The 14,164-nt window shown below is 30.4% G+C and overlaps 1 protein-coding gene across 1 annotated transcript in view; it reads left to right on the top strand.

Moving 5' to 3' along the window:
* The window catches only part of LOC123301194 (peroxisomal leader peptide-processing protease-like), a 30,162-nt gene extending 16,561 nt beyond the window's left edge, over window positions 1-13,601 (top strand). The window contains exons 2-7 of the mRNA XM_044883929.1: window positions 9,355-10,076; window positions 10,851-11,035; window positions 11,101-11,213; window positions 11,741-11,909; window positions 12,661-12,954; window positions 13,522-13,601. Coding sequence (XP_044739864.1) covers window positions 9,382-10,076; window positions 10,851-11,035; window positions 11,101-11,213; window positions 11,741-11,909; window positions 12,661-12,954; window positions 13,522-13,601 — 1,536 coding nt within the window. The 5' untranslated portion in view covers window positions 9,355-9,381. The remainder of the gene's footprint in view (window positions 1-9,354; window positions 10,077-10,850; window positions 11,036-11,100; window positions 11,214-11,740; window positions 11,910-12,660; window positions 12,955-13,521) is intronic.
* Window positions 13,602-14,164: the final 563 nt, after the last annotated feature.

The following is a 14,164-nucleotide window of genomic DNA, read 5'->3' as shown; positions in this document are numbered from 1 at the left end:
CATTTCAATGAGAAAATAAAGCTAAAGTTTTCTATTAAGAGTGATAGTACTACACTAAACTAAACTTAGTTTTTTTATTTATACTGACTGGCCAGCATGGACACACTTGGGCCATAAGGCTCATTTCACGCATACACTCATGCTCTATACCAGCTCATGAAAACTATCTAAATTAATTTTCGAAGTAAAAGGCTTGAATCGTAAACATTAATCTATGGATCTGGTTAAAGTGCGCCAACTAAGGCTACGGTAGATGGCGCACATTTCGATTAAACATGTATTGCTGTGTATTTCAGTAAGATATCTGGTTAATCCGGTTTTGCTCGCAGTACAGAATTGAAGAAAACATCGCATGAGTAAATTAGCGTTCACATGATGATAACATGATACAACCTTTGAAATTCACCGTAAATGTGCTTAATCGATATACATATTTAACCAATTTTGACCAGACAATCTTAAAGAACGGTTCAAAACAATGCCAATATAGGTTTACAAAAACTTTAAAACATTATAAAATGAGAACGAAATAACTTAAAAGCAATGTGATTGATAGTAATTTCATATGCTATTGGGCCGATATAACGGCTAGTCACGGAGATCAGCTTATACTCTAATATTGCTTTGATCTGCGTACCCGATTTTACCCTTCTTTCTCCTGCTGTAAATAATGTTGATTAATTTGGAAATTTTAAATATTAATATCGGGCAAAATTAGATCATGCAATTAATAAGAAAAGGGAGATTTTTCTTAAGTATATCCTAGACAAGATAATTTATATATGATGCAATGTACCTTATTTCAAAGGAAGTCATTAAATCTGACCATGATCTAGCAGGCATAAATTAACTTAGACAAAAGATCGTGTGGCCGAATTAGCTAACATACTTGCCATAATTTCAAGAGGTCCGGGTTCAATTCTTGGGGCGAGTGTATTTTTTTCAATTCTCTTTATCTTAGACAAAGCATCAATTTGCTGATGTACGTCTTGTTATACAGAATATATTTTTAAAGCTTACACATTCAAAAGTATACAGTAAAAATTGAGGTTCGAATAGCACAAATAGAGTTAGTTACATATAGTGAGAAATGTAGTTTGGCTGGACTTCTGAAATTGAAAACTCGAAGATGTCGTTTTAAAATGTTTTGTTACTCAAATGTTGACAATATTCGTGGCTAAGACTGATTGTGGGTAGGTAAAAGTCTTAAATTCAGAAAGGGTCTTTTTTAATAAGATATTTTTAATGAGATTAAATATTATCATAGCAAAGATTTTACTATTATTACTTCTTTGCTGTAAGACCAATGTTGACTGCATCGTAGTTCGTAAGAAACTGGCATTTTAGCAAATGATAATTTGCTTTACTTTTAGTCAAATGATAATTTGCTTTACTTTTAGTCAAATGATAATTTGCTTTAATTTCAAACTGCTGACATCATTTATAATAAATCAAACATAATAAAAGTACTGTTAAATTTATCTTTATGAATCGTTAAGTTCCACGAAAAACAAAAACAGAAAAAATTATTCATACGTTAAAAATTTATTTTGAGAATATCTCTCTGTTTGAATCCCCTGTATTCTACGTATCATGTATCACGTCATGATTTTCCAATAGGATTTAGGTATATTTTGTGATTTATGTGAAATTCTTAAATGATTTATGTCATTAAAATCATAATTAAAAGAAATCATTATAAGAAATATTCATTGTAAATAGTAATTAGTTGTAATGTATGTTTTATGTAACTGTCTGGCGCCACACCCGAGGCTTCGCAGGTGGAATCTCTTTATCGAAAAGAATCGCCATTCAAGATCTGTCGCGAACTAAGCGCATTTCACCTTAAGAATGATTTTGGAAAACTTTATTTGTACTTTTGATCTATAACTTTGTTTATTATAAAAATTTCAACTTTAATCTTTCAAAAACTAATTTTCTTTGAAGAGGAAGGCCACTAAATTAGCTTTCCAAATTATTGAAAAACGATAAAAATAAAGATAAAGAAAACTGGAGCAAGTATTTCGACGCATCGAGGCTAAGAAAATAAATAGTAAATTTTTTTGTCGACCTATTTGATTACCTATAGAATATTTGGTTATTAAGGCTGAGTGCAGCTTGATGAGATGGCGTGATGCAATTTTAAATAGATGAAGGCAAATGGGTAATGCTGGTTTATAGTGTGTATAGGACTATTCGTTGTGTGCGTAGTCATGGTAGGGACAATAAAATCGATGCCAGCGCTTTAAGTGAAAAATTTTGGAGTTAAAGGGGGCTGTTATGACTAATTTGCAATTCTTTACATGTTAATGTAATAGAAATGTCAAATTAAAATTATTGAAAAACACGAATAAATTAAACTTAATGCATTAAAAATAGTGAAAATAAGAAATCAAATTGAACAAATATTATTTTTCAAATGTAAATTATCATAATTATTTATTTAAATTTGTGAGACAAGAATATTAAATTTTAAATGTAAGTCTTAAATGCAATCCATACAATTATATATGCATCCATACAATTCTATAATTAAAGTAGTGTATCGTTACCATGGAAACGAAACTCACGCACGGAGCGAATACAGAACCCACCATACAAAAACCTGAGCTAATGACTGACGTTTTAAAAGCTTACTGATGGAGTACCGTTGCCTAGGGCCTACCACCCTCTTTGACGACCAAGCACGTGTACTTTCTTAAACCTGTAGACAATAACTCGATCTGGATTGTTTTATATGAGTACCTATCATAATCATATTGAATTTTTTTACGAGACACAAGCAAAATGATTTACGTGACACAGGCAAAAGTTTTTAAGTTCAAAGAGAAATTATAGTGCGCAGGACCTAAAATGTGAGGTCCACCAGTGAAGTTGATGTCCATTTTCTCTATAACTATAAAAGATAAAGAATTGTAAATTTGCAACTAGTGGTCTTGTAAATTACTCTTGAAAAACGAAAAAAATCTAGATAATACTTTTCGAAAATCAAATAAGTGGCGATCGAAAAGCCGTCATTTATGTGTTTTTGAAACTCATCTAATTTATAAAAAAAAATAACGCCGCACTGATATTCAACACCTATACGGGGTATTTCAACAATTAACTCAGTCAATTGATATTATATTTTAGCATTCTAGGCATATCGAAATGTAAATATATCATAACATTTTTTATTTCGATTCTTGGAATGAAAACAGAAAAAATATTCTATAAATAAAATACATGTCTGATTTTTGTGTATTTTTATGATTCTTAGAAAATTTTTGATAAATGTTAATTTTTTTTAAGAGGCTAAGAAACCAACTTCCTGGAAACTGAGACATTTTATTAAAAAATTTGAGCTGTTTAAATAGTTTGTTTTGACGTCACTTCCTTTTATCGCATTATTTTATTACTTATCTACTTTAAGAATCCTTATATTCTTCCTTTTGGGAAAACACGAAAGAGTTGTTCAATCTTGATTGTGAAGCTTTCTTTTATAGTACTTGATAGCACAATACCTACGAAGGATAGTAATAAACATTTGTCTTAGTAGTGTTAACTGTGAAGCCTCTTTCCTCTTTTTTTAAATGTAAGTATGATTGCACTTTTAGGAGTAGGTAGTATTTGTATATGAAGCCTTGAAATCATTAAATATTTTTATAAAATATCAAAAGTCTTTGAACGTACTTGAATTTATAAAAGAGTGGATCATGATGCATAATAATATTAAATATGCAAATTTACTTCCTGAAATTTGATACCAAATACTAATATTTGATTTTATTAATATTACGCTTATTATCCAACCATCTTAAAACGATGAAGATAGTTCGGAGATATTTTATTTAAATGCTCTGCATATACTGAATTATAAATTGATAGTTGAACCGTGTATGATTATTACAGAAAAAATACATCCATGTTACAGTTTGAACTAAAATCATACTGCGTGTACGCGAGGCTAAGGCAGTATTTCAAGCCTGCAAGCAATCCTGTCAGGAAAACTGGCTTTATGGAAACAAAATTATCTTGGTTTTTAAACCAAAAAGCCAGGAAAACTCCATCAAATGAGCTACTGTTTCACACTAGCTAAATAAACTTGAATGAATTCTTTTTTTAAGTTACTGGTTTACGTATTTCAAACTACGGGTACACGTGTCCAGTTACTCAAGCTAGAAAGCTAGTGAAAAGCTACTGAAGCTGAAAAGGATGTGCCACGTGTGGTGCATCAGAGCAAACATTCAACTTTTTTTCCTTTTGCAGATAGTTTTGATTTTTACTTCTTATTTTGTTTTTCGTGTTTAGTTGGAACTTGGTACACTTTGTGATTGTACAATTCTAGAATATAGCCGCTGTCACCATCAAATTTTTGCCCAAAGTAAAAATTGGAAAATCTTTTGATATTACAAAAATACTGCGGTATTCGAGAATATTTTTAAGATCTCAACATCAACGTGGTACAAAAATGAACCTTTTATCAGGTCATCCAGCTGATTATTGCGAATATCTTGATTTAAAAAACTCGTACGGGAACTTGTAGCTCATTTTCAGAAAAATGAACAAACTTTCGAGCGGTCCTAACAAATTTTATGAAAAATACTTTTTAAAATTTGTATAGGCTTTTACATTTTGTACCCTCCATACGAAGCGGCAAAGGATAATAACAATTTTTGAGCAATAGATTTCAAAACTAAAAAGTTCGTTTTCTAATGAGCATGATAAGACTTAACGCTTTTTTTTTTTTAATGGCGGCCAGGTGAAAAACCCCCTTTAATATAGAAAAATTCTGTTTTTTGCATGTTTTAAAAAAGAAAATTTGGGAAGAGCCAGGACTCCAAAAGAGGTAGTTGCAGTTTTCGAACGATATGAAATTTCAGTGCGATGATTATTTCAAAAGATGGAGGGTTTTAAACTCAAAAGTGTCAATGTTGCTTGGAAAGCAAATATCTTTGTCCAAAAAGCCCGTACGGGAATTTTTTTATGGCTCATTTTCAAGAAAAATACAAGCTTAACAAATAACTATATTACAATAATTATAATGTGTTGGAATATTTTGCCTGGAAGTTGAAAATAAAACAATAGCTTACTTTGCTAAAGTTAATTTATTTACACACTAAAATCTCTAATTAATTAATAATGATCACTAAATTTTTGTCCATAGTAAAAATTTGAAAACATTTTGATATAACAAAAACACTTCGATAAAATAATAATTGTGACCTACCACAATTTATAATATGTTGGATATTTTGCCTAGTCATTGAAAATAAAACAAAGCTAACTTTGCTAAAGTTAATTTATTTGCACACAGGGTCCGATCTAGCTATTTAGCCTCTTCGGACAAAAATAATATTTGCCGCTCTCATATCATATACAGGGTATCTTTCTTTTTTAAATTGACATATGCTTTAAACTGGGTAAACAAATTTAATCGAGGAAAAATCTTAGAACGGAAAATATTAGTTTCAAAAGTACACATCTTATACCGGCATCGAATTCGGTTTAAGTTTTCAGATTCAATTAAACTCTCATTCATAACTGACAAACATTAGATGAAAACTTTAAATTAGAAAATTGTTCTTTATAAATACGCAGCAGTTAAAAATATAATGAAGGTTAACAATTATTATTTATTTATTGTTAATAATTATAAATCAAGGTTTAAAAAAATTATGAATTATTGTTATTAGATAAGACATCGATTACATTGATTGTGCATAATACATCTGTAAGGAAACAATTATTTAATTATTAATTTCCGTAAAGAATGAATATTTTGCGGTGATATTATTTTATTTCCGGTAGAAATTAAAAATTTAAAGTAGTTACAGTGAAATTATATATCCACACTGTTTATTATAGGAATATTAAACCTACAACATATTGCTCCTTAGAATCTAATAATCATTTATATTCCTCATATTGTACAACTTTTAGGGAGAAGTTTTCATGCAATTACTGCCAAAATTCGATATTAACGAAAAATTTTCTTATTAAAAATTATTCTCAATTTATTATTGAACCATATAAGAAGACGAAAAGAGGATTTATATTAGTGGGCAATCTTTTCGAAAAGCTGCATTCTTCACCATTACGTCATCTTAATAAGGATCACTACTCTTTTTTCATTAAAACCGAAGTTTTATGATATTATTACCCGAACTTGTATATTAGGTAAGACTATGATAGACTGGACTAAGAGCCATGTCAAAAAATGCTCTGAATTTACTATTTACTGGGGCTGATTGACCAGCTCCGTTCTCACAATTAACTGACTGACTGACTGACATAACTGTTATTTATATGCAATATAAAATCTGTATAACAATTTTCAGCTTTAGTAAATTCATTTAAATACCACGGCAATCATGGCCGTTTATATAGCATATACGTGACGCATATTTTATCGTTCCCTTGACTGACCGCAGTATATTTGTGCATACAACTACTATAAGATATTGTCAAATGAACAACTGCAGTAAATTCTTAGCATTTTTTTGACCTGGCTCTCTCTCTAAACTGTGTCTGTCGACCTTTCACTATTAGTTTATTGATGCATTCCTCCAGAAAAACTCAAAATGTATTCTTACTTGAAGCAAGTATTTCATTTCCTCCTTCTTCTCGTTGCTAACTCTCCAGTACTTTACGCTTATTTGCGATATACTTCTGTTTTTGAAGATTTACTGCAGTTGCAAAATTTTATCTGCTTACTGCGGTGGTAATGTCCTCAATATATTTTCTGTGTTTTAACAGTTGTATACATTATTTTGTTTCCCTGGGAAAATTTCTTAGATGTTATTTTATTACACTAATCGTTAAGCTCTTAGACTATATTACGCTTCAATTTAATTGCGTTATTTTCCCTGGCATGTGTGCGAGTAAAGAGGGTAGATTCACTTCATAAACACTTGGCCATGGATTCGCTTCTGCACAATGACATTAGGTACAACCCGAATGTTTTCTGTAATTAACTTTAAGGCCGGCAATAATAACATTATTTTAGAAGCAAATTCGTTGACAAATTTTTCAGAAACATTAGTTTGTTACACCAGCAGTTAGTTATAACGTTAGTTTAACAGGTCTGGCTTAAAAGACAGCATATAAATGTTGCTAATATCTTGTGCCCGAAGAAACGGGTCTGCAATAAAAAGTCTCCTAGTATTTTTATAACTACTAAAACAGTACTTATTAATTTTTTATGAGAATATTTATAAATTATAAAATAAAGATTAATCTAATTAATTCAAATAAAGATAGTATCAGCATAATATTATAAAGACGCCACCGCGCCGTGACCATTCATGCTAGATGATTAATGGTCAGAAATGCAACTTGTCTATGGACGTCACCACATGACGACACCACGATTCAATAGACATTAAAAAAAATTCTAAAAACACTTATGTAGTTTACGCAAATGTCATTTGAAATAAGGCACGTATACAAGATGCCCACAATATAGTAAAGAGTTATTATTTACTAAACAAATAATGTAAAATTTAATCATTGATACCGTTGGTACCGTATTCCATATAGAATGTTGAATTCTTTTTGCTTTCGGCAGATCGAATGAATTTATACAGCGTATATTTGTTTCTGTTAGAGATCCAAAATATTCTTCTTATCTTCTTATTATCCCCTTAGTTTCAAGTTCATTATTTCTATTTCTGTAAAATTTTGGTAAAACGTTGGTTGACAGGCAGTTCTCTGACTAGAGTTGTTGTTGTTAGATAAGGACGCATATGGGCACATTAATCAAAAAAAGCACTTTTCTAAATCACCAAAATACATTGTTACTAACATACTTCTATCTTCTTCTATGTTCTATCTTCTTCAGTGTTCAAATTGATCAAGTTTCTTAGAAACGAAAATTTTTGTACAAGTTCAACCAAGTCTGTCTATAATATTACTAGATTTACTATCACTTTGAATGCTTCCTGATCAGATAATGAAGAAGTAATATCTTTGGCAGATTCATCTGCTGTGAGCTTTCTCTTCTGTAACCTCTTTGTGTCCAATTCACATTGTTTGACCTAAGAGCTCCCAAGCTGTACATTTTTATTAAAATTTTTGGACATTTTAGAGTTGCCCAAGAAGCTATAAGGAACACATACAGATTAAAGTCCCGGCGGGAATGTTATCAATAAGTTTTTTAGGTGTGGACCATCGGACATTTAGTGAATTTAACGATGATGAGTTAGTTCTTGATGATAGTGCATTAATTTAAATTAACTTATTTCTAATTTTAATATATGAGTCTATATTCTATTTTTTACAAAGTGTCGCCAAAGATAGAAATATAATAATTAATTTTATTTTAATTATAAGCAAAATGTTAAAGTTGTGTGTTTGATGTCTAGAATTACACATTTATTAAAAAATTTATATTCATTAATTAAAAAGAAATGAATACTATGTACAATATTACTTTTCATTTATGAACGATTGGAATGAATATAATTCAATAAAATAAATGTTAAAAGATACATAACCATGGGAAATGACACAGTAACTGGCATTGTAACATTTTATACGTGTGTTTTGCAAAATAAAAAAATAAAAAAAAACCGGGAAAAAATTATTTTGGACAATGATTGGAGGAAACAACCGTCCTCATATTCGTAATTATACACCAAATAATACAAATATTATGTCTTTGCGTCAATTTGATGAGTAGTTTCTGAGATATTGAACAAATGCGTAAACGAGGGATGTATCCATTCGTTCAGACGATACCCCAAATATTTGCCGTTCAATTTCAAAATAAACTTGATTTTCAAGTTATTATAATAACTAAACCTAAAGCAATTAGGACCTAAAAAGCATAAAAAAATTGCTCCCTTAACGATTACGTGAATATTTTTCGAGATATTCCCGAATCTATCCGAAATAAATGTTTTTCGTATAGATAAAATAATAAAACGTATAAAAACATATACGTGAGGTGATATCGGAGCAATTCAATCAAAAGTATTGAGTAGTAGTTTCTAGAGACTATTTAAGTCAAAATAAGCATTTAAAAAAAATTTGCCCCCCGCTGGGGTTCTATGGTCCTCTATGACTAGGTTAAATTGGCTGAATGTTCCTTGGGTTCCTATAAACACCTTACAAAAAGTTTCATTAAAATTGGTACTATTTCCCAACTTTTCCAATGCATCCCGGCTTATTATTTTGCTATAAATCTAAAAAACAAAATTGTACCCGTTTGTCTTGATGGGAGCCCAAAAAAAAAGTGGCAAATTGGAATAAAAGTGGAAGGTATTAAGTCTCGCTATAGAATTTGCTACAGGCCCCACTCTGAATTAATTCGGCACTGAGTCAGTCACCTTTTTTATACGCCCTTTAATAGTTTATTTTGTATTATTTCAGACGAAAAGCACAAACACAACAAGAACAATGGAAACCGAAGGAGTACTAATCCAATATGAAACAAAAACTCAACATGAAACGTATTTTTCTTCAGGACTAATGTTAAATAAATCTGTGATATTAACAACAGGTGCATGTTTAGCACCATTTATACAAAAATGTACAAACAACGGCGAAAAAGTCAACGTAAATACATTAAATGATTTATTAAAATGTACAATTAAATATAATGGCATGGAAACTTATAACAATAATACACCTGCAACAATTGAATCCGAACAAAAGATAATTAAAAACAATCAAATAATTTATACAAACCATGTAAATATTGTAAAAATGTACAATTGTACACAAATTGAAACAATTATGGATCATCTATTACCTGATTGGGATGTCAATCATTCGAAAGAATATCAATTGGAAACAGTTCGTGAATTTATATTATCTATTATAATTGTATTAAAAGTACAACAAAATGACAAAGTTGATATTGATAATATCTTTAAAGAATTATTAAATAAATTAGTACCAATTAATTATTTGGAGCGTGGTGATGTTGTTTTTTTAGAGACAACACCGTTTGGCAATCAAACATTCCTGAATTCGTATAGTGAAGGAATTATTGCAAATACAATTGGACAAGATCAATGTTTATATTTAACAGATGCATCCTCGGCACCCGGTTCCGAGGGAGGTCCTATATTCTTAAAAAAATCTACAAGGTAATAACTCAAGAATTAATCGTAGACAGCTCTCCATCAGCACTATTGTACCGTTACAGAATCCTTTATGAAAATAGCTCTCGGGCAAGTTTTCTGAAAATTTGGGAAATAATAGTTTTTGAAGCGTATAAAAAAATTTTTCCAAAAGATCGCTAGGGAAATTTTGGATAAAAGGCTTGATTTTTTTTTATTGAAGTTGGACTAAGTCTAATTCAATTCTGAAAATTTTAGAGGGGGAGGGTTTCCCAATTATTTAAATAAATACCGAGAGATTGCATATGTTATTTAATCCTGGTCACCGAAATTTTGAAGAAAGAACACCAAAATCACGTTCTCTTCTTAAAACAGAATTAAGATATAACATGCTTGTTTCACTACCCCCCCCCCCACCTCAAGAAAAGACAAAATTGATTCCCATAACTTGCCAAATACAAAATTTTCAAAATGAATTCTCCCCTTTGTGGCACATTGTTGGAAACACTGCAAAAAAGTTCAATTGAAATTGACGCATTTGCATAAGTCTCATTTAAAAAGTTTCGAAAAGGCCTGGGAATTTTATATTTTGTTCTGAAAGAATATTTTCCTAGACCTCAATAAAAGAATGTTCACATCCGTTCGAAACAGAGTTCGAAGGGTCAAATGACATTAACTGCATCTTCTCTTAGAAAAATCGCTAAAAATTTTTCACTCTTTTTTTTAATAAAACCATATTTATAAAAGCTTAAAGTATTAATTAGACAAATTAACAGCTCATTCCTTTTTTTTCTTTTAAAGCAAAAACGACAAGAGTGATAGAATTGTTGTAGGATTAGTATTATCGTCAATAAGTTTTTGGAAAGATGAATGGTGTGGTTTTACATTAGGTGTATCTTTAGCCAGTATTTTACAACAAATAATTATTTCATCGAATCCAATCGAGGAAATATTATTTGAAAAACCTACAAAATTTTTACGACCGGGTATGTATTCAAATATAGCTGCACAAACCTTACGTGAAAAGTACTTGTTAATTTATTTTTTATAGAGAGTATAGACAATTCAATTTTAAAAATTTTTTGTGGAAGTTCTTGGGGTTCAGGAGTTCTTTTAAATAAACAAAAAGGCATTGTCGTTACAACATCGCATACAATTAAATGTGTAAGTTTGATTCAAATAAACATTTATTAACTAAATTTATGTTAAATTTTTTTTTATTAAAAAAACCATTTGTTATTGATTGTGACGTATTTACACCCGTTGAAGCTGTGAGTCAACCGAAATTACGCTAAATTCACATTTTTCGACTAGTTTCTATGGAAAATTATGTTATAATATAGTGAATGCAAGTTGAGAGACAAACCATTTATCATTCTACATGTTATTTTATCATTTCTCCATGCGGTGGCGATACTAAAGCGATGTCTTGACGTCATTGACGTTTTAATTTATAATTTGGAAAAAAATTAAATTAAAAAACATGCTATTTCTCTATAGTAGAGTGCTTTACTATATAGAATTCTATTATTCTAACAAAGGAAAATTAATTTTTAACAATTACTTTCCTTATCCACTAATATATAACGGATAAGCAAAGTAATTCCACATAGTTTTTTTATTACAAATGAAATATTAATAACAGGATTTTTTTAGATGTTATCATAATATCTAAATTTGGTATTTTACAGCAGCCAGATCGACCTATTTTTGGAAAATGGAAAAAAGAATTATTTAAACTTGAACTATTATATAAAACATCTGAAAATTTTCCTTACGACATTGCCATATTACAAACAAAATCACCCGTATTACAAAAAATGAAGGCCATTAAATTACTTACGAGTGCTCCTGCAGTAGGTTAGTGTGTTTTTCATTTTATGATCTAATATCGATAAGTCGAATCCAGTAATTTTGAATACTTTTAAAGTAACTCAAACAAAATGTTGGAAGAATATGTTTGCCTACAAGTTTCCAATGACCCATTTTCGGGTTAAAAATTCAGTCTAATTTAGTTTTAAGGAATGCCAACAATGTATTATTGACATTCCTTCAAATATCAAATAAGCAATAATCTAATTTTCGGATAAAAGTTTCGGCGTACAAGGTATTAGGTCTAGGGCTGGCCAATGTACTGCTAAAAGGTACATTTATATGAATAATAAGGATTGTAACTTGAGAAGCGCAGAGCTAATTTCAAATTTGAAAGGTTTTCAAGTTACTTAGATCCCACGTCAACATAATAATAATAATGGGGTTTAACCTCCGTTTCTCTGGCATATACGCTTATAACAGAGGCCACACACGTCATTATTTGTTAATCTTTATTTATTTTAACTATATCCATATTTATAATTACATTTATGATGTGGGTGGAGTCGGTTACTTCGTTCTTATCCAAGCGACGATGTGATCAATTCTACCGCTCACATTAATTATAATTGTTCACACTGCCACTACCTGGATTCGAACCCAAAACCTATTTCCAAGTAGACAAAGCACATGCTAGGCACATTCAAGATGCGATATGAAAAAATTTTCAAAAGCTTCAATTTATCGAAATTCAACCTTTTTATATATTATTTAAACAAATAATGCATTTATTTTTTAGGTGAAGATGTTCTAGCATTTGGATTTCCATTTGAAATACAGAACGAAAACAATAATTTGCCAACAATATCCCGAGGTTCAGTTGCAAAATCAAATCCATTTATGTTGCAAACGACATGTTGTATCCATCGTGGCGTTAGTGGTGGGGCTATTGTTCGTCCTAACGGTGAACTACTTGGCATTGTCGTGTGTATCACTGCTACTAATCAAAATCAAACTGCCTATCCACATATAAACATGGCTGTGCCAATTCAGTTAGTAATTAAGCCATTGAAGGAATATTTGGATAAAGGAGGTAATTTTTTGAATCAAATTTATGTATAGAGATAATATACAGGGTGTTCTTTAATTGATAGTAGAAAACTACTCAATAGACCTAAATCAAGACGAACGAAAAAGCTTTTACAAAATTTCCATCTGAAGCGTAGTTTTCGAGATAATTAAAAGTCAATGAATAAAAAATTAATAAATTTATCCAATTACTGTTTATTCTAAAATCTTTAATTAACCAACATTCATCGAGAGAAATTCTTTAAATGAAAAGAGAAAACCGAATAATTTCATTATTTTCATTTCATAAATATTCTCAACAAATTAGATGAAATTTCATATGACTTACTGAAGCTATGTAGGCAGCAAGCAATACCACCTATGTAGAATACAATTCACAGAAAAATAATGGATGATTTCAGATATATAGACGATTTTCCACAGTTTCCACAATTTTTTGCAATTTACTCGAAAATTGCGCATTTTAGAGAAAAAATTTTTGGGTCCAAGATTTTTGAGTACTCTGTATATTGCCTTTGTTACGAATATATCAGGCACAATGTGATTCATAATCGTCTGTTTTTTTTTACAGATAAAAGTGTATTTAATGTACTAGAAACTCACCAAAAAGATGTCCAAAGGTTGTGGAATTTATTTAATTCGCATTTGTAATTAAAATGTATATTTTGTACATAAATTTTTTAATAAAAATATTTTCTTATTTTTTAATAAATTATTTGTAGGTATTAAGCGTTTGTTTTAATAATTAATAATTTGGCCTGTTGCAAAAATAAACTTAAATAAACATTATTAAAATGGGGCATAAACATATAAATTAAAGCAAAGGGTCCACTTTGTTTGAATTCAATCTTTCTGGGGGAAGGGAGTATATCACCAGTGCCGTAAATAGAGCGATGCCACCGGTGCCCAGGCACAGGGCGTAGACTGGATGGTGCAAGAATGGCCGGACCAGCTAAGACTATCATTTTTTTAGTTTGCTCCTGATAAGTTCCCGCTGCGTCCCTACTGATAAGTTCCCGCTGCGCTTTAGTAGGTCACAAGCCCATGCTTAAATTTTTCGGGTGAAATGACCAACCAGGAAATATGTAGAAAAAGATGCTCCTTTATGTAAAAGTAAATTTAAGCGCCATGGCGTCGGTTTTGCGTGATACATGTGATTACAGGAAAGATGTGGATGTCACAATCCTTGGTATCTCACCCCTGTACCAACAAAT

Source organism: Chrysoperla carnea, chromosome 5 (genome assembly GCF_905475395.1).
Source record: "Chrysoperla carnea chromosome 5, inChrCarn1.1, whole genome shotgun sequence".
Classification (NCBI taxonomy): domain Eukaryota; kingdom Metazoa; phylum Arthropoda; class Insecta; order Neuroptera; family Chrysopidae; genus Chrysoperla; species Chrysoperla carnea.
The sequence above is the reverse complement of the archived record's forward strand: the minus strand, read 5'-3'. Positions and strand labels throughout refer to the sequence as shown.